We start from the raw sequence: 27,325 nt of genomic DNA on the forward strand, positions 1-27,325 counted from the left end.
TTCTTTAATTCATTATTACGGTTTTTTTATTTTGCCAATGGTGTGTTTTTGAAAAATTAGTCCATCAGTTTCTGTTGCTAAACTATTAATTTTAGCATGTCGCTCCTTGCTCACAATTTCTTCCATTACTTCTCCTTCCCCTCTGATAAGGCGAACTCGTCCTGTTGATGGGTCAACAACACGACGCATTTCACTTTGACGCTTTTGATGCTCCTTTGGTGTGACAGGTGTATGGGACTTTGTATTCATAAGTTCCACTGGTATTTCGAAGCCACTTTCATCATTGTCAGTTTTCTCTTCTGGATGAGTGACCACCGTAGCTTCCGATTCCTTTTTAGCTTTTTTATGTTTCCGCTTACTTTTATTGTGTTTATGTTTATGTTTTTTAGATTTTTTCTCTCGTTTCTTAGTTTTTCCCATGATAGAAGTCTCCAAAGTATTATTTACAAGGTCTGTTTTTTACAATGTTGCCTACTCTACATTATGAGCTAAGGCAAAAATATTGAACAAATAACTCATATATAATATATAATATTTTACTAATTCATTTTAAACAATGTTGACAATAAAAATTATTTCATCAAACAAAAAAAAAAATATTTCAAAGACGCAATATACTGGTTAAAAGTTTATAATATTAGAACCTAGAAAATTCCCTAAACACCTACGGGCATACAATTTTTTGTTTAAAATAGAATCTTGCTTTGGGGAGCTATATTTGTTATACTATTTTAAATTTTAACCCAAAGAATTGAATAATGAGAAAATATTGAAATTTATTGATAATAAAAACCTTCATATACCAGTAGTAACAAAATTTTTTTCTAAAATGTGGCCACCTTATAGTTTAGAAAGTTTTCAGTGATGAACTTTTGGTAAATGAGTAAGACAAGGATCACATGAACTCACGTCAGACATAGTCACTTCACTTGAGCTTGCATTAACAAGTAGTAAAGCAAAGATTATACGACGCTACACAAAGCGGGGTCTTACTAAAAATAAGTTGTGTTAACGCTGAAAATTGGTAAATTACTTAATAATAACAAACATAGTAGTAATGTGAATAGATAATGTGTATGTGATTGTAAAGAAAAATACAGGCCACGTCATATCAGTGAATTTATGTTCACGTTAGTTTTCCAGGGGAAAGGGATTTGATGTGCGCTGTAAATAGATGAGAAACAAAAATGGCTATCATCGACTTGCCAGACATGGAAAGTTCCATTTTTGATAAACGGCAATAAGTTAAACATTGCGCTAGTTGTGTATTTTGAACTTGAGCATTTGATTACAAAGACAAATTATTGATTGTTGTGCCGTAGTTTATAGTAATTCATCTTTATTTTTAATGTGCAAATTTTTTTGGTTAACTAAAATGCAACACTGTATTAACAGCGCGGTTTTCACTTTATTCTCACTTTCATTTTGCTTTGAGTGTGTGGCTTGTAGTATTCTATTGCTTTTTACGATGTATATTGTAGCTTCTTTCTGAACGTTGTGTGAGAGTAAGCAGGATAGATTAATTATTCACCCGGTTTGCAAATTTGTTTCGTTTCGTTTTTCTACGAGACCGATCTCTCATTCCTGTTCCTGTCATCGTTATTCATTCTCGTTGATTTCGTTCCGTATTAAAAAGTTTTCCTGTAGATTGTGAAGCCGTTGACTGTCTTTTTAGAATAAAGTTTTGCATGGAGGCGGGGGAATTAATTGAAATGTAAGTAAATTTGTGGAGATTGATTCTCATAGCTTATCCAAGTTATGTTAACAGCTCAATTACCCAAGATAACAAAGTGAACATAGACATCATCCTGCGTTTCCTTGTGCAGCTGTGCCTGTGCTAGTTTTGCGGTTTGGCGTGCTCGCTATTGTTCATTGCACGTATGCCTATGAGCAAATTCGCACAGTCGCCAAATTGATCTTAACATGAATAGAAACGCCATTCAGTCATAGTACAAAACAATTTGAAATTACAATCATTTGTTTGTGATGGTTCATCTTAAAAACTTTTTCCGTTGTGACATTGTATTGACATGAAATATTCGGTGTTAAATTAACATTACATTACTAAATAGGTAAAATATAGTAACATTTTGCACTATCCTTGAAAATACAAAAGAATATTTATGAGTTAGTTTAGGTAGTCATAGTTTGAAATTAAGCGATCTTCCAAAATAAATAAAATTCGATTAACCGGCATATTAATAATGTATATCGAGTTCAAAATTTAATTTTATGGGACCATTCACAAGCGAATCGACATCTTAAATATTTACATATTCGGTGCACACATGCTCAGTTAGTTAACATTTTTTATAAAATTTATATTTAGTACATTAATATTTACATTATCTTTATAAATGCATTTAACTTTTTTTCTTTTTTTTATTTATTTGTATATAGATTACGAAAGTTCGTCTTTATCTAGTTTTCTATTTACTACGATTATTTTCAAAGCCAGCTCTTCGTACTAAGCATTTCAACGTCTATGCCATATGTAATAACTAATGGAAAATACTTCTCCAAGAAATATATAAACATTCATCAAATACCAGATGTATAAAAGCTTTTAAGCGAAATCTAGATTTCAGTCCAAATTAGAATCTTGAGTTATGGAAACATTTTCAACACTCCATTAGAGTAGATAGCTATGATTTTTATAAAAAAATATAAATAATATACATAGAGTTTGGATTCATCTTGATATAAATCTTTGTGTTAATAGAACGGTTAAAAGAAAATACTTCAGTCAATACTGAAACGCCAAATTATTAATTCATAATATAATTGTGTACTCAGACATGATTGATACTTAAAACAGCAAGTACTGTATTATTTAGCACATACAAGGCCATGATAAAATTACTATTCTAATATTTCGGCAATCGATTTTTAACGAAGTTGGTTAAAGTTATTAAAATTGCATAGATAATTTGACAGTGCTGGCAATTTTTGTCTCTGTGATCGCAACAACTGACAGTATCAGTGTGGCAAAATAAAGTAAACCAATTTGAAGTTAAAATAAGTAAACAAATGTATATGATGGACGAGTCTCAACCAAAAACGTTGTATGTTGGCAACTTAGACGGTTCAGTTTCAGAAGATTTACTTATCGCATTATTCAGTCAAATGGGTCCCGTCAAAAACTGCAAAATCATAAGAGAACCCGGCAATGATCCATATGCATTCATTGAATACTCAACTTATCAGGCGGCAACTACTGCACTAACTGCAATGAATAAACGTTTATTTCTTGATAAAGAAATAAAGGTATGTATTACTTAAATGTACAATGATCCTTAAATAATAAATCTAATTATGTTAATATGTTTTAGGTGAATTGGGCTACTAGTCCTGGGAACCAGCCAAAAACAGATATTAGCTCACATCATCATATATTTGTTGGTGATCTCAGTCCAGAAATCGAAACAGAGACATTACGTGAAGCTTTTGCGCCTTTTGGTGAAATATCGAATTGCCGAATCGTAAGAGATCCCCAAACCATGAAGTCGAAAGGGTACGCTTTTGTTTCATTTGTAAAGAAAGCAGAGGCGGAAAATGCGATACAAGCGATGAATGGTCAATGGATCGGCTCGCGGTCGATTCGAACAAATTGGTCAACACGAAAATTGGCCCCACCCCGTGAATCTACCAAATCTGGTAGTGGAATGGGCATGAAAGGAAATGTACGACATACCTTTGAGGAGGTATACAATCAATCAAGTCCAACCAATACCACCGTTTATTGTGGAGGTTTTCCTCCGAATGTAATTAGTGACGAAGTTATGCACAAGCATTTCATTCAGTTCGGACCTATACAAGATGTACGCGTTTTCAAAGATAAAGGCTACGCTTTTATTAAGTTTGTTACAAAAGAATCAGCCGCACGCGCAATTGAGCACACTCACAATTCGGAAGTGCACGGTAATCAAGTCAAATGCTTTTGGGGGAAGGAAAATGGTGGCGAACACTCGATGAACAATGTGGCGGCAGCGTCCGCGGGCGTAGCAGCTGCCGCAGCAGCTGCGGCCGCTGCCGCCGGCACTATCATATCGCCTGGAGTACCGACCACACCACAACAAGCAGCAGCGGCCGCTGTCGTAGCTAACGCTGCTGCGGCTGGAGCAGGAATCCCTGCACAAATGATGACTCAACAGCAGCTAGCTGCCGCTGCCCAGTATCCATATGCAGCAGCCTACCAACAAATGGGTTATTGGTACCCACCTACAGTAAGATTTTTAAAATATATACATAAAGAGCGATTAAGAGAAAGTTTGAATAATTGCTTAGTTGTTTACACCGTTACAGGGCTATCCGGCCGCTCAAATGCAAACGCAATATATGCAACAAGGATACTATCCATATGCCTATGCTAGTGCTCAACAAGCCGGAGGTATGTAATCTTATTTAAATATTTTGTAAAATATTTTTTTTTTAATAATTTAATAAAATTTAGCTGCGGGCTACCGCATGGTACAACCGAATGTGGCATGGGGTGTACCAGGCACAGTTGTGCCGAGCGTAACGGCAGCGGCTGCCACAGCTGCAGCTGCAGCAAATGGCTCATTGGCTCCGCAAATGATGTATAGCGCTGCCATGCCTCAGTACCAGGGCCAATGAACCTGATATGCCCGTCATAGTTGTTGCAGTAAGTGGGTGATACGGAAGATTAATATATTAAAAGGCATCAAAAGCAAAACACCAAACGAATAAAATAAACCGAAAACAAATACAAATATAATGAGAGCTCAAGTTGTGAATTAGAGTACCTAACTACTTATCTTCCCACTTGGTGCTGTATTCATGGTCAGCAGTATTGTCATAAAACCGCAACATATAATGCTACCTACCAGCAACAACTGTAAATTCGTAAAGCAACTAACGTGACGCTAAACTCTATACAGGATCATAGCCATTTTTGTCTTTAATATTGGATTGACTGCGAAAAAATTAAACACAACTAAAATGAATAGGATTAAATAGGAATGTAAAGATGACACACGGGGAAAACTTCTGCAGCAGAAATGTTAAGTATTGGAAGCAGGGCATTGTTCTTGCTGTCGTGCAAAATAAATAAGTTTCTTATAACGAAAAAAAAAACCATCAACATACAACGTAAAATTCAAAGCTTGTAATATTCGCTATAATCTCGAAACATAAAAGAAAAAACACAAACAAAGATGATAAAGAGAAGTTAGAAATTAGGTCGTTGTTAAATAGATTATATTTAAAATAAAGAGAACTTAATTATATAATGCGATCGAAGATAACTACGAAGAGTTACAGGATATTTCAAATACAAAAACACCCACACTTTGCTATTAACTTAACATTTGTAAGCAATTTACTTAATATAGCGAGAGAATTTTTTTACTTTTCAATAGATTAACACAGCTTCAGAGGACAAAACACATTACTTCAAAATGTGGCAAGAACTCCATCAATCAGGACATCAACAACAAAATATTGTAAGAAACTACTGCAAGTGGAACTTGACGGGCGGGTAGAGTAAATGATCTAATCCATTCTACATTTAAAGTAACAAGTTAGGATATTTAATTTAATGGAGGAAAGTAAAAAAAAAAAAAAAACGGTGTGACAAGCTTTACAGTAAGTACGATTGCTACACACACCATTTTTGCGAGTTTGTAGTGATCCGCAAGAAATACAACAAACCGTAGCTATTAAGTAAGAGGTGAACACGTTGAATGGATGCAACAGAAAATAACAAAAATTGAAATAATGTTCTTATTTCAGTGAAAAAGTGAATGCGATATACATATGTACATGCAAAATATTGAAAACAAAAATAAAATAAAAAAATCATGCAACACAGATTATTTCATTTATTAGGAAAATTATTCAAGTGAATGACTCAATTTGTGGCTATATATGAGTCTCCACGCTAACACTTTACCGAGTGCAACGTAAGAATGCTAGAATACCATTATTCTTGGCTACAATACCTGCATGCGCACATAAATGTTTGGGATTATAAAACATTTTCAAAAAAAAAAAAATATTTTCAGTGAAAACTGGTTGGATTGGAAGTTGTGTTATAATCAGATAATATTTCATAAAAGTGTAAGTATTTCAAAAACTTCTGAAAACTGTACACTGTTTGGAGACGCACGAAATTTTATTATTAGAGTAAGCAAGAATAAGGGTTAACATCGGTTGCACCAAACTTGATTCTTGCAGAAACTTTATTTTGATAGACTAGTTTTGTTTGGCAACTAAATGCTATAGTGGTCAATAAATCGTGCTTTGTACAATAATCCCTGCCAAAGTTCGTGAAGGTAACTTGTCAAATAAAAAAGTATTCCTTACAAAGACTTGATTTTAATCGATCAGTTTATATGGCAGCTATAAGCTATAGTATTCCGATCCGAACAATAATGGTCCGAAAATCGGCGGTTCCGACAAATGAACGAATTCTTGGATAGAGAAACACCTATGCCAAATTTTAGATCAATATCTCAAAATCTGGAGGACTAATTCGCGTATATACAAAGGGCCGGACTCAGCTAGTCACGGTGATTATAAATGTATTTTATGGGGTGAAATGGAAAACTTAATATACCCTGTTCAGGCTATAAAAATTTAAACAACTCCGTATCACATCGATAAGTCACGGATATAGAGAATGAGATCCCTATGAATTCTAAAATATTTTCTCTAAATTATATATTATTTCCCTTTAAAGAAACATTTTTGGTATGAAGAAAACAATCAAAAAAACATTCAGTAATTATGCGCAAATTATTGAAAAATCATAAATTGTTTATATAACAATCAATAATTTAAAGATGAGTATTTGTTAAATTAAACAAAAAGACAAAAACTTGTAGCTTGCCAAATTTTATTATGTTTAAGATTGAGTATCTTCTTATCTTATTTTACAATTACTTATAACTAACATGTAGCTTATCGCAGTAGCTTTTCATTTGAGATACAATTTTTTCAAATACTTCAATGGAAGTTATTTTTTACTTGCTATTTAAATTCAGTTATTTTTCAAAGCATAGCTAAGTGTTTGGAATGGCATACAAACAATATAAAACAACGTTATATTAAATACTAAATAATATTGACAGATAACACTAAACATAATACAATAAAACGTACATATATATATACAAGTATGAAGATGTAAAGCGATTTTTATGTGTTTTTAGCGAATAGGGAACGTTAAAAATTATGTTTAATATTGTATTCGCTTACGCTTGTGTACTGTTAACTTGGCAAAAGTTATTGATTATTTGCTTATATTTGTGCAAGTTAAAAATAAGACAGTTAATAATTCTTTTTGCGAACATTTTGCACCTTTGAAACCTCATCACGTTCAAAATGAAAAATAGAGCTATTGAACATTGCAACATGAATAACATTGCGTTATATCGATTATATTCCATTAGCATCTTTTTCGCTTTTATTTCTGAACAGCTCATAAATTTCTACAACTCAGGACAAATTGCGTACGCGGTTAAACAAGAAGAAAAAAAAAACAAGTATATTAGAGATTTCATACAGTTATATAAGTTTTGCATTATTTGACATTAATTAAATTATGATTTTGTTTTTATAAAAAAATAGTTTGATGAAAACAAAACAGATACAATTAGAAAAAACCCATCAAAGACTAATACAAGTATAGTGGCATTAGCAAAAGCATTATTATAAGGCTTTAAACCCAGCTGCGAAGAAAGCAGCTTAAATTTAATTTGTGTTTAGGTGAACTTCCTTAAGCATTTAAGTTCGCAAGTGAGAACGCTACATATATGTTATGACACAAACTACACAACTTAGTAATAGTTTTTGAATACTTAAATTGTTATATCACCATACTCTTGTGACCATTTTTCATACGAGTTCAAACTCTGCGATGCTACCGAACGGCGAATTCGTTTCAATGAATTCTGAAAATCGTTTTCAGTGATGGAGCGCATTGCACTGATATCTAAACATTTGACTTGCTCCATGTTAAGTTCACGTATCGGTTCAAGTGCAGCATCTTTGGCTAAAGCCGTTAGATCAGAACCAGAATAGCCATCGGTAAGCTTTGCCAAGCGGCGTAAGGCTTCTGTGCCGAGTGGACTGCCTTGTTTTTCAAGTAAACGACTCAACAATAGTTCACGCGTATCAATGTCCGGCAGCGAGACATATACACGCTTTGTAAAACGTCTCAAAGCGGCTTCATCCAGCTCTTGCGGCCGATTTGTAGCGGCCAATACGACAATGCGATCACCTTCCGGATTTCCCGGCAGACCATCGAATTCGACTAAAAATTCTGTTTTGAGACGACGTGAAGCTTCATGCTCATTGCTACTACGTTCTGATAGCAATGAATCAACTTCATCGATAAATATAATAGATGGCTGCATTTCACGTGCTACAGCGAATAATGCACGCACCAATTTTTCGCCATCTCCAACATATTTACTCGTGAGAGAGGCCGCAGAAATATTTAAAAATGTCGCACTACATTCCGTTGCGACAGCACGCGCCAATAGCGTTTTACCATTTCCTGGTGGCCCGAACAATAGCAAACCCTTAGCAGGTGCACGCAAACCTGCAAATGAGATTGAAACGAAGAGTATAGTCGCATGTTTATAAAAACACATTTTCATTTCGTTATTTACCAGTGAAAAGTTCAGGGCGCACCGAAGGCAAAATCACCATTTCCTGCAAAGCCTGTTTAGCTACTTCCTGACCGGCTATATCCGACCATTCTACTTTTGCTCCGCCCTCTACAATCTCATCCAAAATTATTTGCACCAATTTTTGTTCTACCCCTTTGACAGTTACGGCTGCTGCAGTGCCACTACCACTGCTTTGATTACCATAATTGGAACTGGTATTGATAGGAGTACGAGCTCGTTGCGGTGGCGTATTTCTTCCCGATGTCTAAACGAAAGAAGTTATAGATTTATATTACGTAGTTATTATTTATTGATTTCATTTCTATCTATCTTTTAAGAATTACTGCATGTTTATAATGCAAAACGTCTATATACATATGTGCAAATTACTTACGAATTGTCTGCGCACCGCGGGTGGTGTGGCCGCAGTTTTTACTGGTTGTCTTTGCACTGCTGTGCTACTTGCATTCTTCGAACCCAAGTTGCGTGGTAACGTTTGGGATTTGTTAATTACCGCCAGATTTCCTGGACGTTTTGAGCTAACGGTCAATTTGCGGCCCGAAGCTACAAAATAAAACAGATTAAAATATTATTTAAGAATTATAAATTAATATTTTAGTGCTTACAGACATAAAACATTCGTCATTAAACAAATAATAAAGGCAAAAGATAAATGACTAAATCAAATTTGTTAAAATAAAAAAAAAATTTTGAAAAAATAAAGACGAGCCGGCCTTCTTAAAAATAATTACTGTCTTATTTCCAAATCCGATAGTTTTAACAGTTAATTTCGACGAATGAATATAGTTAATAATTCAAGTAAATCTAAGCTATACTTGATTTATACTTTTTTTTACTTATTCTGGATATATGCATATGTAATTGATACATAGTACATACATATGTATATGCTAGATGCTCATTCATATATTACTCAAAATCTAGAATCAATTAAAAATCAAAATTTTTTAATTGGACTTCCAAATAACCATCAAGGTTACAATTTGCTCAATTGTTTCAACTCACCTGTCGAAGACACTTTACCTCCTGTTGTGGTAGAAGCACAGCTAATAGACTTATGACTATCCGTAGCTAACTTTTTTGTAGTTCTTAATTTATTTTGAATATTATAGGAAGGCAATCTTGAATCAGTCTTCGTTAAAGACGTGCGTGAGGTTGCAGAATTTTTATATTCAGTACCATTTACTACCATTGGTGGCACAACTAATACTTTATTTGTTTGTTCATCAGAATCACTAAGCTTAAGCGCATGCAATTTTAATTCTTCTTCTCGTAATTCTGTATAGGCCGCATATCAAATTTTAACACATAAAATGAATAAAACAAAAATAGAATAAAAATATAAATAAAAATAAAAAATAACTGCAACTCTTAATTAAACAAGCAAAAAGCAAAAAAAGGATTTTTGTAAAAATAGAAAATATGTTAAAATACATACTTATATGTATATTTAAGAATAATATAATATAAAACATCGAAATATCAACATTGTACAATTACCTAAAAAGTGTAAGCGATCTCGGGCCATCGAAAGATTTGTTTGCATTTTGTCATGTAGACGTTGTGCTCGTTCCCAAACATCACCACGACCACTCCAACAATCAACTGCAATTCCATCCTCCAATTCCTTAATTCCTTTCCTATACAGTTCGATGGCCAGTTCTTTGTGACCTAACAAAGGTAAATACTTTCTAGTGAAGTCAATGCCTCTAATTGAATAATTATCAATTCATTCTACTTCAATATAAATATAATCAGGTAACAACGTCATTTACCTTCGTTTTCTTCATCAATTTTTAGTGCTTTTGAAATATACTCAAACGCCCTACGGTGGTGGTGTTTTTGTTTAGCCAGCAGAGGATCACCAGGCCCTGGAGAACTAGATGGGTTTCCTCTTCCCGACATATCTAACTGTTGTGCGGAACGATAACGCTGTTGGCTACTTACTATAGAATTACTTCCAACACCAATTCCAGTTCCTCCAGCTAGTGGATAAGTAGCCAAAGATGAATTACGCGAATGATATTGTACGAGCTGATTTTTGTCGCTTTCGCTTATTAAAGAGTTTTCGTTTCGCGAGTTTTGAAATGATTTATTAGAACCAACAACAATTTCAATGTTACACTCTCGTTTGTGAGGCCGATAGATCACTTTTGTGCTAGCCCCGTATACATATCGAAAAATACAAAACAATTGATAAATCAACGAACGCAATATATTGAAGAGGAAAATTATGGGAAATGAAACGATATAAAGATTTTGCTTGTGCACTGAACTGATCGATGGGGCGCCGTCAGTAGGGGTTCTGTCATATTCTGCGTCCGTCTCCTCGTCGGTATGAGAAGAGGTATTATTGTTAGATTGTGGTTGTGAGCGCCGACTAGATGACGATGCTGGCTTTGAGTCGTCGGCTAATGCAACACTGCAGGTACTAGAAGATTTACGGTGTGTACGCGCTCCACTGTTTATATTGTTGCTGCTGGCGCTGTTCTGGCGGATAGGAGATTTAGTGCTACTGCTACTATTACTTGCACTACCACTTGCATTGCCCGAGGATGACGAAGAAGTCGATTGCGTTTTGTTACGCACCATCGAAATGTTTATACTTTTCGCGCGTCTACCGCACAGTTTGTATAAATTCAATGTATGTTTATCTTTTTAATACGTATCTATTTACTTTTGAAACAATAAAATCACACTTTTGCATAAGAATAATTTTCTATTATTTTTTTCTTTTGTATTTATTTAGAAATTCTGTTTTAGAACCGTGCCGCAGTTCTCTTTTTTCAATATATATTGAACAAAATTGGTTTCATTTGTATCATCCCTTGTTGCAATGACAGTTTTGTTCTTTTTAGGAAGTGTTGCATTCCGCTTAAAATTTTACAGTCAAACCTCCTAGAGAAATTACTTTAACATATTGTTTTTTCCCCATATAAAATTAAAGGAAAATTTTGAAAAGATAAATAAACTTATGAATAAAAAATTCTTCTAATTGGCTTTTTCTTATACAAAAGTGTATATTAAGATGTGTTTTGGTTAGAGTTTGTTGTTTTTACTGAATACACCCCTGTCCATCTAATCAGCTGATGGTCAGTTTCCTTTCGTTGTTCACTTTTTGCATAACAAAAACTGATTTGAAAAAGTTATTTATTAATAATGTCGAAAGCCGCAGGTAAACTTAAAATTTTAAAGAAAACAGCCGATAAAATTACACACACAACCAAATTAAAAACTAACATACCTGCTGGTATGGCAGCTGCTGGTCCCCCGCTAGGTCCAATGCTTGGTCAGGTTAGTACTGATATATGAAACATTATCATATTTATACTCATATATATTACATAGCGTGCTATCAATATTGCTGCATTCTGCAAAGATTTTAACACACGGACAGCAGAAATAAAAGAAGGCATTCCACTCCCATGTCGTATTTCAGTTAACAGCGATCGCAGCTACAACTTGGTTATACACTCTCCACCTGCTACCTTTTTGCTGAAACAAGCTGCAGGCATTCCTCGCGGTGCTATGCAACCAGGCCGGGAAATCGCCGGTATGATCACTTTGAAGCATTTATACGAAATTGCCGCAATTAAAATACAAGACCCACCTAATACCTTATTAACAATGCAGGTGAGGCCAACAAATTATAATTACAGCATAATATTTAATTCAACTAAATGTGATTTTGAAATATTTTTTTAGCAAATGTGTGAAATGCTTGTAGGTATTGCACGCACCTGCGGAATAAAAATTGTACGAGAACTGAATCCAGAAGAATATGCTAAATTCTTGGAAGATCGACAAACTATTGTTGCAGAACAAAAACGTGAATTACAAGAAAAACGTGAAGCAAAGATGTTGAGGACAGGTTAAGTTTTGATTTACGTTTATTTAATAAATACTTTCTATATGAAAAAAAAATAAAAATAATGCTATGCAATTCCAAGTTGTTTTCGGTCCTTGGCAGCATTTTTCTTCCGACGCTTTTCTAAATGCTTGTTGAGTTTACCCGATTCCTTAAGCTTTTCGAACTGGGTGACCAATTCTTTAGCACGTCGCTCCTCTGAAAAAGTATGTTAAATAGCGGTTTTTAATGAACTATTTCTGTAATCGAACTACTCACTTTTTGTTTTATAATGCGGCTTAAGTCCTTTCTGAATCGCGTCTTGAATCTCTAATTTTTCACGTTTCAGCTCCTGTTGTTTTATGTGCCATTTTCTTTCTTCAACGTTTTTATTAACTAGCTTTTGTATCTCTGTTTGCAGACTCTTACGATCATCGCTGTTAGTCGTTTCTCGTAACTGTTTGCGTAATTTTATAATATCCTTTTGGCGAATTCTAGAAAGAAATTTATAGTTTTCTTTGAAATGTTTTACATTAAAGTCTCCACAATTTTCATCAAATCGAGGATCACGCAATTTCTCGTCGGTTTTATTTCGTTTCATCTGTTCGATAGATACAAAAGGCACCTGTCTTTTAGCAGACAATTCGCGTGGACGGTTTTTATTTAATCGCTTAAATGATTTAAGTTTGTTCCTGCTTGACTTTTCAGCTTTGTCATTATCTACTCCCAAAATTGCTTCATTGTATACTTTTGCACCCAACTCCTCTTTTAATTTCATAATTTCTTCAAAGCTCATTTTACTAAGATCATCCCGAATTGAGTCCTTTATAAAAATATTAACAAATTACATGCATTAATAAATGTAAATGAATATTGTCTCATTGGCACATATGTATATTTATTAATAAAAAATTCATCCTACCCTCTGCTCTTCAGACTGGACTGAGTCCTCACTGTCTGAAGATGATGACAACATTTAAGTATATTTAATTGGATTAAATGTTATAAGGTAACAATTTGAACACTGAAGTGTTTTTTTATATTATACGCAAAAATTAGTTTTTACTAGAAGATATAAATCACATTTGATTTTTGACCCACAGAATTGTTACAGCTGTCAAAATAAAAAATATATCGCAATATTTTCCCCTTATTGATAGTTAAATAATCGATTAATTTATGAAATCTGAGTTTGAACAGGTTACTGCAGAAAAACTTTTCATTCTATACGTTTGTCGTTCGATTTACATTCAATTCATAAGATCTTTGTTATAAGTACTTGTAAAATATTAGTAAAAGTATTACTGCTATATAAATCGACATTACAAATACGACAAACAGAAAAACGTATTGCGAGGACAAGTGTTGTATATAATGTTTAGAAAGTTCAGGTGGTTGTGCAAACTTTTTGTGTTATTATTTAACAACACTGTCACATAACAGTTTCTAAGTTATCGATAACTATTTTTATTGTCAATGAATCGAAGCACATATGTTTGTAATGACAGGAAAAGTAAATAAATATATTTTATAATTTACGGATCATTAAATTAGCAACAGTCGAGAAGAAAAACGGAGAGCTAAATTCACTAACTACCATAAGCTAAGAAAATATGGCGTTTATTTATTTAGACAAAGAACTTCTACTCAAAACAAATGTGGAAAAGTGCTTAGAAATTAAAGAATTGATTTCACAAAAATTTGTAAGTTTTACTTTCTTTAATATATGAAACCGTTTAAAATACGTGTGTTTATGTTTTGCAGGGCTTGTCATCAAATGAAATATATCTCGAAAAAGATGGACGTCGACTCTCAGCTAATGACAATATATCTGGTGTGGCACAATGTCGGGTACGCGTTTTAGGTGGCAAAGGCGGATTTGGTTCTATGCTACGTGCCATTGGTGCACAAATAGAAAAGACAACAAACAGGGAAGCGTGTCGAGACCTTAGCGGGCGCCGTTTACGTGACATCAATGAAGAAAAGCGCCTCAAATCTGTTTTGGAGAAAATGGGAGACTTAGAACGAGAATCTCAGGAACGAAAAAAACGGAAAATTGAAAAACTACTGTCAGTTCCAAAGCATGATTTTAAAGACGAAGAGTATGAAGACGCTAGAGCGAAATTAGAGGATAAAGTAAACAGCGCGGTAGAGGAGGGACTTAAGAAGAGTGAGGATAAACCAGGTACTAGTAGAGAATCGCTGAAACGTAAGCACACAAAATCAAGTGTAGCAGACCCCAAAAGGAAGAAAAATGCTCTATGGATTGACGACGATCTTTTAAACTCTGATGAAAGTAGCAGTGAAAATTCTTCTGATGAATCTACGTTACAAAAAGTAATAGCCACTAAAGAAATTGATGAAAAATCGAACAAGATCCAACAAAATCCAGGAAAATAATAGGAAGTTAGTTAATTTTGGTATTGCCTATTACGTCTAACTCGTTTTTATTTAGTACAATTTTGAACAAATATATATATATATTCAGGGAATATAATACTATAGTTTTATATTTGAATTGTAAATATAGTTTAATACGAGAAACAAAGAGAAATTAGTCATTTGCAAACTGAGACGAGACCCATGCCAAACCCCATTTTAAGTTTGTCAACATAAATTTCAAAGCCTTGGTCCACTGTTCCTCCGAGTTGAATTGTATTCTGAAAATAATCATATTTAGTCATATCGTAAAAAAAATTAATAAACAATGGGAAACTTACTTAATTGAATAAGAATTTCCCGTGGACGGATCTATGATTTTTCCTTTCTCCATTTTGTATGGCAAAAGAAATTCAGTGTCACGTTTTTCTACTTCTTGCCTAAATTGTGTTAAACAATCTAGAAAAGCTACCATTGCAGCGTCGAATTTTGTATCCCAAAAGAACTTGAATCCTCCGGTTCCATACAAAGGCAGTTCACGGTTTTCTCCAATCACTTCAACGTATGAATGATTTCCAAAAGGTACAATTCGATAACGTTCAAATGTTAGTCCTATTTTTCTTGCAAGAGCACATAGTAACAAAGCTGTTTGTCCCCAGGCAGCATTTATTTCTGACCAATCCACAGAGGCAGAAGGCAATCGGCCAAGTCTAAAATTATTTATAGTACCAAAATGGCCAGCATGCCATATATGGAAGGTGATATTAAAAATATTTGCATCCTTCAATTTTTCAAGTTGCTGCTCTGCATAACTTATTTGGCACTCGAGGCTTCGTTTCTCATCCTCTGTGAGCATTAGTTCTCGACGATGCTTCGTATATTCACGCCAGTATATTGCCTCTTGTTGTTGAAGTTTGATCTTTTCTTCTTCCTCTTTTTTAACTTCTTCATTCAAAGTTTGCTCCTCAAGTTTTAGTTTTTCTAACTCTGCCAACATTCGAGACTCGTTGTCTTTCAGTTCATTCAATTCTCGCTCTAACTCTGCGATGTTTGGACATTCTTGTTGCTGTTCCAGATTTTCCAAGTAGTTTTTATAATCACGCCATTCTTGCTCTGCTATTTTTAGTTCCTGATCCATTATTTCTAACATGGAGTCAGCACAATCTCCACATAATGGGTGATCAATTTCCGAATTCGAAGAGAGGCAATCAAATAATTCGGCTTTTAGTTTAAAAGAAGCACTCATTTTCTTTTCGCGACCATCCGAAACAAGCATGAAACCAGTGCCATTTATTGAATCCGACAATCGGAATGGAGGTACAAAATGATCGAAAACATTGACGTCATGAGTGTCTAGCACATTTTCATTACCCGAATAAATAGGTACTATAAAATATTAATGATTTTATAATAATATTGATAAATAAGAAAATTAGTTATGCTTACATTTAAGTTCTGCCATGGAGTGCACATCGATGTTATCCAGGCTTTCCTCCAGAAAGATCGGTTGCATACAACTTTGGCAAGCAAAAGAAACGGCCACTTTATCCCCCTCACTCATTTTTATATTCTGCTAATAAAACTGTAAATAATTACGTACTCAATAAACTTCACCTACATTGCCTTTGTTACGATTATGCATTCTTTGTATACGTAGAGATGGAACTATTCTGGTAAAGATGTATATAAATTAATGCACGATACTTTTTAATCGAAACTAAATTATGGATGTGACCATTGGCTACTAAGCATTGTGGACACATATACATTTAAAAATCAATATTAATGAAACTGAAAGATAATAAAGGCACTATTTTTTAATATTATTCGCCGTCAAAGATTTTGCTGACTACAATTTGTCAATAAATTAATGAATTTACATATTTTGTGAAGCAGGCTTAAGTTCGATATTAAGTTTGATAGCCTGCAAGCCAACTATCAGTTAAATTTTAGCCCTCAAGGTCTCTAGCGGTTAACTCACCTGTTAATTACCTAATAGCGCTACCAGGCATTTCTAATATCAGCTATTCGACTTATATTTAAATTCGCATATAAATTGATTTTCACTAGTTTCATGAGATAAAATGTATTAACAGTACAACACAACAAACAAATTTTAATTGTTATCGCGATATGTTAGTAGATTCAGCTTTACGCATCGCCCACGCATGTTATGTAGTTCCGCCTTAAAGCCAAAACAATTAAATAATAAATTTGAATGCTGCGGACGGTGTTTAAAAATTTGCTGATTCTCATGTTTCATTTGAAATTGACAGTCCTTAGGTGACAGATTGAGTTTAATTATCACTCCGAGAAATCAGCTGACTTTAATCGGCAATAGTGTATGAAAAGATTATACATCAAAAGCAAAATATTCAGGAAATTAATTCTCTTAAGTCTTTGAAAGAAATAGTTGTCTAAACAATAAACGATCATTCGGATTGGTAATCGTAAACAGTTATTATTTAGCTAGTGGGACACAGTCAAAGTAGTCGTACAACAGAATGGTATCATATTTTGTACCGCGTGGGCGCTTCCTTATTAAAGCAGGCAGTTTGAGACAAGCAGCTCATTTGAAGCAAGTTCAACAACAACAGGAACAAGGAAAATGGCCCATGTTGCGTCATTTTCGTCAAACTTTTTCAACAAAGTTAGCTAAAGATAAAATACCTAACGATTCGAAACAAGCGAATATAAAACCAATTGTTCGTTGCAACAGCACCTTGGGAAAGGCCGGCCATAAAACAGAAAAGAAATTCAATAAACAAGATCTTGTGAACCGTAGTGTTTGGACAAAATGGACCGGCTTTCTTTTACGGTGGACACCTGTTGGCATCTGTCTTTTTGGGGTTATAGAGTGGCAGCTACACAAACAAAAACGTGAAAAGGAAAACTTGCCTCGTACTGCATCGTCTTTCCAATCAAAAGTATACTGCTCCTTACCACTCCGAATAATTAGTCGGTGCTGGGGCTGGTTAGCTGCGTGCTACGTACCTGTTTATTTGCGGCCATATATTTACGGTTGGTACTCAAATATGTTCGGTGTTAATTTGGATGAAGCGTTATATCCTGATTACAAATACTATAAAAGCCTTGCGGAATTCTTTACTCGACCACTAAAAGAAGGTGTGCGTCCAATTGATCCCAATGCTGCCATTATATCTCCTGCAGATGGACGAGTTTTGCACTTTGGAACTGCGCAGAACAAGTTAATAGAGGAAGTGAAAGGTATCAAGTATAGTGTATCGTCATTCTTAGGACCAGTAACATGGCACAAACGGTTAACTGGTGAATTTACGGAAGAATTGAAAGAGAATAAGGATGGCACAACTGAACTTTTTCAATGCGTAATTTACTTGGCACCTGGTGATTATCATCGTTTCCATTCGCCTGCTGATTGGCAACCAAAGTTAAGACGTCATTTTGTCGGCGAACTGTTATCAGTTAATCCACGCGTAGTTACTTGGCTTCCCGATCTGTTTTGTCTGAATGAAAGAGCTGTATATTTGGGCAATTGGAAACACGGTTTCTTTAGTTATGCAGCAGTGGGTGCAACAAATGTTGGTTCGGTACAAATATATATGGATGAGAATTTAAAAACTAATCGTTGGATGGGTTTAAAATTTGGAGAACATAGAGATCGTCATATTTACGATGAAATTGAATTAACGGATAATAAAAAGTTCGGGCGAGGTGAATTGCTGGGACAATTCAATATGGGTAGCACAATCGTGTTACTGTTTGAAGCACCTAAGAACTTTAAATTTAATATAAACATCGGTCAAAAAGTACAAGTCGGCGAATCTCTAGGTATCTTAGAGTAAGTCAATAAAGCAGCCACAATCAGTGGACTTTGGCTGATGAACTTCTTGAAAAGAAGTAAAAATGTGCACACGATCTTTATATAATCGTGATGACAATGGAAATGTTTGAGATGATGATATACGTGCCAGTAACTGAATGTGATTCGCATACACGCGTTAAAGCGTTGTCAGAGTTAATATTTGTTTGTATAGTGTGTTTTTTGTCATATTCGTTCGCTACTAAAGGAACCTGCTAAGTTAAGCTTGAAGCTTAATATTCGTTGTAAACATTAAAAATTTTATAAGCAAGTTAAGTATATTTCTAGTACAAAACTTGTAAGCGGTTTCTTATTTCTCTATCGAACAGAAATATATATGATAAAAGTTTAAAATTTTTGTTTACAATTATTCAAAACTAATTTAGTTGCTCGTTTATTTAATCTATGTTTGTAAAATGTATTAAAAATAATTCTTTATCATTTATGTTTGGATATTATCTGTCATCTTAAACCTCTCAAACGTTTGGGGTAAAAATCGTCTTTTATGATCAGATATTGTAATATTTTAAAGAAGCTAATAAAAATACATTATAAACAACATACATATTTATGCTTAGACTGAATTATTTTACAGATTCATTAGAAATGTTTAATAGTTTCTTGAAATAAGCAAAAAAGGAATTTCCATAGTCTGAACTGGTAAACAAATCAATAATAATGAGTTTTTTGAAAAATGGTGAAAGAAATAAACAACTTTTTATGCTAACAGACGTGTGTCGTATATGTACATATGTATATTCAACTTGAACAGCCGATTTACAATAGAGAAGCCAAATCCGCTTATGAAAATATTTGTACTGATAAGAAATCCAAAGCGGAACTAAGAATATATGAAGTATATAAAACATCTAATAACAAAATAGTACATAAATACTGGCAAATAAATATGTGTCAATCAGCATTCCAAATGACCTATAGCATACCACCCACTAAGATTTTATTTCTAAGAGCAATTACATAGTATGCTAATTTCAATAATTTTTTTTTGTTATTTACCCATTTCATTTTGTATTCTATTAGCGAAAAAACAATTGCGAGTAAGTACATATTTATGTACATTCCACTACGAGTTGTTCTCAAATCAGAGTCATCTAAGGGCAACGTATCAAACGAAAGTATTAACATGTTAAAGAAAAACAGATAATTTTTTAAATGTGTATATGTTCTACGATTGCTGATAACGAGCCCACAAATGCGTAGATTTATAGTTAAAATATAATTCACGTAAATTTTCACGGTTTATTATCAGGAAATTATTTTCTGTGAATTTCAATTGTAAATCTGTCACATTGACCAATATTTGCGGTAAAAAATCAACTATTGGTGCCGGTGTACAGTTTTTTTGTGATTTGGACAATTTTTGGCCATAATTGCTTCCTGATTTATACAATCCAATGAAAAGGATCAGATGGAATTTAAAATTTTGTTATATAGGAAGTAGGCGTGGTTGCATGTGATTTATTTAAAAGTGGGCTCGTATAAAGTTCTCTCATACCACCTCCAGTGTAAAATTAAGTGTATCTAGCGTATTTTGTTATTGATTTATGGCGATTTTAGTAGTTTTTAACATTACCAGTGACATTATATGGGGAGTGAGTGGTTAATGGCGTTTTGTGGGCGTGTCAGTGGTCTGATTAGGCCCATCTATGAACTCCGCATTACAAAGAACCAATTGTGTGTACCGAGTTTCATAAAGATATCTTCATTTTTACTCAAGTTTCATCTTGCACGGACGGACAGACAGTCACCCGGATTTCAACTCGTCTCGCCATCCTGATCATTTACATATACATATAACAGTTAGGCGAACAAAACTATTATATAAGGTGGCGCAAAAATAACCTTCCGATGTTTTTGGCTGTAATTTAAAAAAAAATGAAAAACTTTGATTCTGCTTGTGGATTATTTTTATTTGGTCTTTTAAATTTTTTTACATCAAGTCGAGAATATGATATCATGTAAATCTCAGCCGCCACAGTTGATTGTCATTTGAGCCCTGTTTTCAACTTCCGATAGGTCTCAGGCTTGTTGACATAAACCCGCGGCTTCATAAAGAAGTCTGGAGCGGTCGAATCAGGCGATGTTGCTGGCCAGAGCAAATCGGGGATTAGGCACCCGGGAAATCCATCCTTCAGCATATCGGTTGTGGCACGTGCAGTGTGTGCCGTTGCACCGTCCTGTTGGAACCAAATGTTTTCCAATCCCAATTCATCAAGTTACGGCAAAAAGAACTCGTTGATCATTGCTCTGTAGCGCTCACCACTTACAGTAACCGTTTGGCCCGCGACGTCTTCGAACAAAAAATGTCCGATGACTCCTCCAGCGAAAACAGCACACCATACTTTGAGCGGGTGTAATGGCTCTTCGTGGGTTACACGCGGATTTTCAGTGCCCCAGAAGCTTTCAAATTGGATGATTTATAAAATGTTTGTTAAGCATCCTGATTTGAAGATCTTATTTGTCTCAGTAGTGTGTGCGAATAAGTTTTTTATTTAAATGTGTAGCTCAAAGTATGTCAGTTTTTTTTTGATGCCGTTAATATTTTTCTATAAAATTTGATGTACATACTTATGTACATACATATGAAATTACATTTTTATATTTGATTCACTACTGATTTGTGACTTTTTCCACGTTGCTTTCTTAGCTCGTTGCAACATTACCCCATCTTAGGAATATGTTTCTCAAAATAGCTCCTAAAGTGGTCTTACCATATCATCTTTCTTAATCTCGATGATCTTAATAAATTCAATACGTCCGGAATAACTAGTAAGAAAATTTCTTCCTCCGAATCACCAACATTATTATTATTGTAATTAAATTAAACACTTCCATTTGAAAAAAGATATCTTCTGGGCGATGCATGAATATGAAAAATATTAAAATCACTTTTTAATATAAAATATATTTAAAATGGTTATCAACTGATAACGATGAAGATTTTTAAACATGATTACATTTGAACGAAAAATCGATGCCTGATGCCACTCCTTCGATTTCGATAAATTTTGATATTTATTTTTTTATACTTTATATAACGTCTCTGTTTTTATAGTGGCGTAAATAAACTACAGAACCATTTGGCGCAAGTAACTAACGTCATTTCAATAGTATATTACCAGCTGCAACATTTAGTCGTTTTATTTATATAATTTGTTATTTTTGTCCATTAGACCTATATAAGGAAAATGATAACTAAAGTTATAGGAATCTCTACTACTTTGGGAATGCGAAGTAACAAAAATTGTTTTGCGTTTTCTGAGCTGTTGCTTAAATATGTGCATAAACATTTTATATTACAGATTTGGCTATACGTAATTTGGCAAGGATATCTAGTAACTTATACCACCTTAATATAACGCAGCGAGAAGTTCTTCAATCTTCTATCAAAACATACCCGGTATCCAAAAATTTTCACATCGTAAAGTTTAGCACGGAAAACTCACACCGAAAACCAATACCATCTGTACAGTATAATGATATTAAGGAGTTACCGAATCATCCTGAAAAATTATTAATTGACGTACGAGAGTTACAAGAACTTGAAGAAACAGGAAAAATTCCAACAAGTATAAATATTCCGTTAGACTCCGTGGTGCAGGTGTTGGCAGAAGACGTTAGACCTCAAATGTTCCTGTCCAAATATGGTCGTCGAAAGCCAACTTTTGATGATGAAATAATTTTTACATGTAGGCTTGGAAGACGTGCCTTAAAAGCTGCAGAAATTGCAAATGCCATGGGATTTAAAAATGTAAAGTTTTATGAAGGATCATGGGAGGATTGGGTCAAAAATGAACAAAAAAATTAGAATTACAAGATTGTTTTAATGAATTGCTTGGCGCTTCTAATTGACCAAAAATGTTCTTTTCTGCATAGCCAGAATGAACCGGTCTGGGTCTGTCGCTTCCGTTGCTATGCTGTAAAAATTACAATAGTCTACTTTTGTTTAATACAAATTTTTGCCTAAATTATACGATATTATCTGTTAAATATTTCAACAAAATAATGTACTTATGTATATTTACTAACGGCTCTCTTTCGTTACATAACGTATGAAAAGCTTGACTATGGATTTAGATAAAGACTCCTTAAGTGCTGAACACAGTTTGTGTAACAAATGAAGTGCAAGCTTATGAAACTGGTATATATAAGAATTTTGCATTTAAATGAACAATCTTTGCATTTACCTCTAAGAAAGTTTTAAAACTATTATAAATTATGCACATTTTTATTATGAAATAAATAGCATTGCTTTGCTTTCAAATAAGAATAGACTTTAATTTTTGGTTTGAATAAGTTACTGAAATTTTGTACATTCTAAGCGAGTTGGTATCATATAACCACACATTTATCTGAATGCCAAATAATTTACTTTTAGGACTGATCAAACTTCATTTATATTTGTCCGTGCTTTGTCATTCATTAACTTAACCAATAAAAAAATTTATGTTAATAGTTTAACATGAACTAATTTGCTGCTCATGGCTTTTATACAAAAATATTCCTTTATAAGAATACTAAGAATAAAATAAGTGCGAAATAGATGCCAATTTGTTTACATAGAAATAGCATTTAGCGCAAACTTATTAAAATAAATATATATTGCCCAAAAAAATAGATACAAATGTATGCACAGAGAACGTTTATCATCATTATAAATATGATAAACGTTCTCTGGTATGCATATACGATATGTACATACATAAGTCTGGTATTGTAGAATAATAAGCACAGATTTGAGGTAAACAACTTATTAGCAATGACAGAAACCTACAACAACAATATGCGTCGGTCTTATTAGTTTTATTTTGTTTTGTTCTAAAGATGTTAATGAATGGCAAAAACAATAAAAAATAGTACAGCTATCACCTGTTTAATGAGATTTAAAGTTACTCTTTTCTGTTTGTTTGTGATCATAAATTGAGAGAAATTCCAATAAGAATTAAATGAGATATTAAAAACTCTAGCACAGTTTACTGTCCTGTGAATGGTTATTAATGAGGAAGAAATAAACTTAGTTAAATTGGCATGACTAAATGTTTCCATATGTACCCCACAGGTTCCCACAATACACCGAGCATTATAAGCTTTTAATAGCAGAAATAGCTTATAGCCCATTCACATTGTCGGCATTTGAACTAACGAGATTTATCGGTTGGTAGTCAATAGCCAATGCACCAGCCCGGTGCCCGATGATTAAAAGTATCGACTATAAATGCAACCATGGGCTCATCGTTATTGGCTCTTCTTATCAAACTTCAGAAGAAAACTTTTAAGTAATAAACACTTCGTGTGTCTGCTTACTTGTACAATATTTAGCATTGTAGATGACTAGCGTAAAAGTAAATAAAGGGGAATTGAAACTTTTTAATCAGTTGAAGCAAAGGTAGTGGTCGCGTCAGTTGAAATTTATTTTAGTAGTAATTAACAAACGGATGATCCAATAATATACGTATTTTGGGTATACATATACATCTGGCCGGTTCGACAATATAGTACCTGTCTGATAAGAAAAATATTTGATTTAGCACACTTTAAAAAACAAGAGTGAGTACATATACATACTTTTAACCTACTTACATTTATATTCACCTGCGAAATAAGCCGACCTTTGATGCGTTGAGTGGAAATTTTGTATTAATTATACATGTATACTATATACTTATATATATTTATTTAATAGAAAAAAAATTACAAAACCTAAAGGTTAATTGAATATTGTCAATATATAATTAAATTATTTATTTTTTAATCGAGATAAGATAGTTACTATCACAAAATCTGTTTATTAACAATCTACAGCCTAAGTTCGATTTGGTCCAAAGTGCGTCAGTGTTTTTATTTTAATTTTTTTCTGAAACTATGAACCCATTCATGTGCATATACAAAAATTTTGGAATGATTCTATTATTCGTTATACATACATATGTATGTATGTATAGTACATATCTGGGTATGTGTTTAAATAACGGCTATAATGTTTATTTATGTCAATTTTGTAGTATACCATCATGACTACCTTGCTTCCTGGAAATATCGTCTATGCCGGACCAATTACTTGCACTGAAACTCATGCATACAATTCTCTAGGACATTATATTCTGGAAAAATACAAGAGTTATGGTACCCAAACAGTAATGATTGACGCAGTAACCGGACAAGAGTATACTGCTAAATATATGTATGATTCCGTTGTGCGCATGGCTCATGTATTACAGCATTTAGGTATCAAAGCAGGAGATGTTGTAGGATTGTCCAGCGAAAATAATGTACGTTTCGCTATTACCTTGTACGCTTCATTTGCCATCAACGCTACGGTGGCTCCCCTAAACATAACTTATTCTGAACGTAAGTAAATCTTATTTTTAAAATTATTTAAAAAACTTTTATATTTATTTATATCAAAATATACCAAATCTTTGGTGCAGGCGAAGTTCATCACGCAATTAACTTGTCTAAGCCGAAAGTGATATTCGCTTCCAAGCTGACAGTAAATGTTATTGAAAAAGTGGCAAAAAATAATAGTTTCGTGAAATCAATTGTTGTATTTGAACCTAGTAGTTCAAATGACAAAATTTTGAATTTTGACGAGCTTATGAAGAGTACAAAAATTACATCAAAAGACTACTTTGATACGGCTCCAGCGAATAAAAAAGATGATGTCGCACTGATAGTTTGCTCCTCTGGTACCACCGGCTTGCCGAAAGGCGTGCAACTAACACAATACAACGTTCTTACTACGCTGGATTCGCAACTGTTAGTTAAAAGAAATTTTATTTTTTTCTCATAAAAGACTCTTTGTGACCTAGATATCATTTTTGTATATTTTAATAGTGAACCAACATCAATTCCAATGGGCGAGGTTACATTACTCACCGTTATACCTTGGTTTCACGCATTTGGCTGCTTAACATTAATTACAACAACAGTTTTAGGAACCACCTTAGTGTATTTACCGAAATTTGAGGAACATCTTTTCTTGGGAGCCATTCAGGTGAATAACGACTAGCTGAATTTTAGTTAGTGTATGATATAGTAATTTCAATAGAAAATTATATGATTTGAAAAATTGATTTTCCTTAAGCTATTTTATTTTTCCCTTACCTTATATTAACTCACAATTTTTGTGTATTTATATTCTAGAAATATCGCGTTTTAATGGCATTTATGGTGCCGCCATTAATGGTGTTCTTGGCTAAACACCCACTTGTGGATAAATATGATTTGTCATCACTGATGGTTTTGCTCTGCGGTGCAGCACCACTAAGCAAGGAGACTCAGGATTTGATTACAGAGAGGTATGTGTCAAATAAGAAATTTGCATTAAAAAAAAACTTCATATTTTTGTATGCACTTTAGGATTGGCGTGCCCATCATTCGTCAAGGTTATGGTTTAAGTGAGTCGACGCTTAGTCTGTTGGTACAAAATGATGGGGCGTGCAAGCCGGGAAGTGTCGGCAGCATTAAATTGGGTATTTACGGTAAAGTTATTGACACGGAAACTGGTAGAGCTCTTGGTCCTAATCAACGAGGCGAATTGTGCTTCAAAGGCGATTGTATTATGAAAGGTTACATAGGGGATACCAAATCTACGCAATCTATGATAGTTGACGGATGGCTGCATACCGGTGATATTGGTTATTTTGATGACGATTTCGAATTTTTCATAGTGGATCGAATTAAGGAACTCATTAAATATAAAGGTTTCCAAGTGCCTCCAGCAGAAATTGAAGCTCTATTGTTGACAAATAAAAAAATTAAAGATGCGGCAGTCATTGGAAAGCCGGACGAAGAGTCTGGAGAATTACCGTTGGCATTTGTTGTTAAACAACCGAATGCTGACCTAAGCGAAGATGAAGTTATTAAATTTGTAGCTGAGCACGCTTCGCCAGCGAAACGCTTGCGTGGTGGTGTAATTTTCGTCGACGATATTCCAAAAAACCCGAGTGGTAAAATTTTACGTCGCGAGTTAAGAGAAATACTGAAAAATCGTCGATCAAAATTATAAATATTCTGCTTTGTTTATAGATATATGTACGCAGAAATACAACCACTTGCATTTAATTAATTTATAAGATTTAAGGTATAGGGAGAAGCCCTTTTGCAAGGGCGAGAAAAGGAAACAAATGTTTTCAATTATACATATGGTAAATTCGTTTATTGGTTATGGGGTGAAGTTGAATTGTAAAATTCTGTACTAAAAACGAATAATTATGTGAATATTTTAATATTGATTAAAAATATAACAGGACGAAAAAGGAATACTACAAATGTTTATTTACTGGCAACTATGGCAAAGCAAAGTGTATATATTTATATATATGTATAAGACGTGTTTGAAGACAGTTTCACTTCTTTATTTGATCAGAGCTATACGTAATTCTAATGAAATCAATTGGACCCAAGAAAATTTACGCGAATAGGTTCATTAATACTGTAAATTATAAGGAAATATAGCATTATAGCCACTTGCTAGACATTATTATTAAATTTGGCAACTAAGTTTTAATTTGTATTTTAGTTTTTTAGCTGCCAGAAATCAGATATTCCCAGTAGAATTGAACTCTTTAGAATAAA

At 33.8% G+C, this 27,325-nt stretch overlaps 10 protein-coding genes across 11 annotated transcripts; 6 read left to right on the forward strand and 4 right to left on the reverse strand.

Moving 5' to 3' along the window:
* Nucleotides 1-8: 8 nt before the first annotated feature.
* Nucleotides 9-467, reverse strand: LOC120782514 (ADP-ribosylation factor-like protein 6-interacting protein 4). Its single transcript, XM_040114822.1, has one exon. The coding sequence runs from the start codon at nt 418-420 to the stop codon at nt 16-18; it is 405 nt and encodes a 134-aa protein (XP_039970756.1). The 5' UTR covers nt 421-467; the 3' UTR covers nt 9-15.
* A 1,037-nt stretch (nt 468-1,504) lies between these two features.
* Nucleotides 1,505-5,663, forward strand: LOC120773848 (nucleolysin TIAR). Its single transcript, XM_040102989.1, has 5 exons — nt 1,505-1,714; nt 2,401-3,267; nt 3,333-4,226; nt 4,288-4,390; nt 4,454-5,663. Exons 2-5 carry the CDS (start codon nt 3,031-3,033, stop codon nt 4,615-4,617), a joined length of 1,398 nt encoding a protein of 465 aa, XP_039958923.1. The 5' UTR covers nt 1,505-1,714; nt 2,401-3,030; the 3' UTR covers nt 4,618-5,663.
* A 1,179-nt stretch (nt 5,664-6,842) lies between these two features.
* Nucleotides 6,843-11,451, reverse strand: LOC120778184 (spastin). Of its 2 annotated transcripts, XM_040109925.1 has the most exons (6): nt 10,436-11,451; nt 10,161-10,331; nt 9,666-9,938; nt 9,034-9,203; nt 8,640-8,904; nt 6,843-8,569 (listed from the first exon to the last, which is right to left on the reverse strand). In XM_040109925.1, exons 1-6 carry the CDS (start codon nt 11,250-11,252, stop codon nt 7,824-7,826), a joined length of 2,442 nt encoding a protein of 813 aa, XP_039965859.1. In that variant the 5' UTR covers nt 11,253-11,451; the 3' UTR covers nt 6,843-7,823. The 2 variants fall into 2 exon arrangements, with proteins under 2 accessions (XP_039965859.1, XP_039965867.1); XM_040109933.1 differs by lacking the exon at nt 9,666-9,938.
* Nucleotides 11,452-11,757: 306 nt separating this feature from the next.
* LOC120766346 (39S ribosomal protein L11, mitochondrial) lies at nt 11,758-12,548 on the forward strand. The gene is made up of 3 exons (XM_040091773.1): nt 11,758-11,954; nt 12,009-12,293; nt 12,366-12,548. The coding sequence occupies exons 1-3, from the start codon at nt 11,820-11,822 to the stop codon at nt 12,534-12,536; spliced, it is 591 nt and encodes a 196-aa protein (XP_039947707.1). The 5' UTR covers nt 11,758-11,819; the 3' UTR covers nt 12,537-12,548.
* On the reverse strand, nt 12,522-13,737 carry LOC120766345 (ribosomal RNA processing protein 36 homolog). The gene is made up of 3 exons (XM_040091772.1): nt 13,430-13,737; nt 12,787-13,330; nt 12,522-12,726 (listed from the first exon to the last, which is right to left on the reverse strand). Exons 1-3 carry the CDS (start codon nt 13,481-13,483, stop codon nt 12,596-12,598), a joined length of 729 nt encoding a protein of 242 aa, XP_039947706.1. The 5' UTR covers nt 13,484-13,737; the 3' UTR covers nt 12,522-12,595.
* A 272-nt stretch (nt 13,738-14,009) lies between these two features.
* Nucleotides 14,010-15,004, forward strand: LOC120771545 (replication stress response regulator SDE2). Its single transcript, XM_040099604.1, has 2 exons — nt 14,010-14,210; nt 14,272-15,004. Exons 1-2 carry the CDS (start codon nt 14,121-14,123, stop codon nt 14,905-14,907), a joined length of 726 nt encoding a protein of 241 aa, XP_039955538.1. The 5' UTR covers nt 14,010-14,120; the 3' UTR covers nt 14,908-15,004.
* On the reverse strand, nt 14,919-16,549 carry LOC120771533 (beclin-1-like protein). Its single transcript, XM_040099592.1, has 3 exons — nt 16,333-16,549; nt 15,228-16,272; nt 14,919-15,167 (listed from the first exon to the last, which is right to left on the reverse strand). The coding sequence occupies exons 1-3, from the start codon at nt 16,445-16,447 to the stop codon at nt 15,062-15,064; spliced, it is 1,266 nt and encodes a 421-aa protein (XP_039955526.1). The 5' UTR covers nt 16,448-16,549; the 3' UTR covers nt 14,919-15,061.
* Nucleotides 16,550-17,152: 603 nt separating this feature from the next.
* LOC120771523 (phosphatidylserine decarboxylase proenzyme, mitochondrial) lies at nt 17,153-19,081 on the forward strand. The gene has a single exon (XM_040099584.1). It carries the CDS (start codon nt 17,391-17,393, stop codon nt 18,708-18,710), a length of 1,320 nt encoding a protein of 439 aa, XP_039955518.1. The 5' UTR covers nt 17,153-17,390; the 3' UTR covers nt 18,711-19,081.
* Nucleotides 19,082-21,833: 2,752 nt separating this feature from the next.
* Nucleotides 21,834-23,015, forward strand: LOC120766587 (rhodanese domain-containing protein CG4456). The gene is made up of 2 exons (XM_040092191.1): nt 21,834-21,982; nt 22,051-23,015. The coding sequence occupies exons 1-2, from the start codon at nt 21,937-21,939 to the stop codon at nt 22,554-22,556; spliced, it is 552 nt and encodes a 183-aa protein (XP_039948125.1). The 5' UTR covers nt 21,834-21,936; the 3' UTR covers nt 22,557-23,015.
* A 989-nt stretch (nt 23,016-24,004) lies between these two features.
* Nucleotides 24,005-27,238, forward strand: LOC120766329 (4-coumarate--CoA ligase 1). The gene is made up of 6 exons (XM_040091757.1): nt 24,005-24,295; nt 24,751-25,096; nt 25,177-25,504; nt 25,583-25,742; nt 25,892-26,046; nt 26,108-27,238. Exons 2-6 carry the CDS (start codon nt 24,760-24,762, stop codon nt 26,754-26,756), a joined length of 1,629 nt encoding a protein of 542 aa, XP_039947691.1. The 5' UTR covers nt 24,005-24,295; nt 24,751-24,759; the 3' UTR covers nt 26,757-27,238.
* Nucleotides 27,239-27,325: the final 87 nt, after the last annotated feature.

Source organism: Bactrocera tryoni, chromosome 1, assembly GCF_016617805.1.
Source record: "Bactrocera tryoni isolate S06 chromosome 1, CSIRO_BtryS06_freeze2, whole genome shotgun sequence".
NCBI classification, from domain to species: Eukaryota; Metazoa; Arthropoda; class Insecta; order Diptera; family Tephritidae; genus Bactrocera; species Bactrocera tryoni.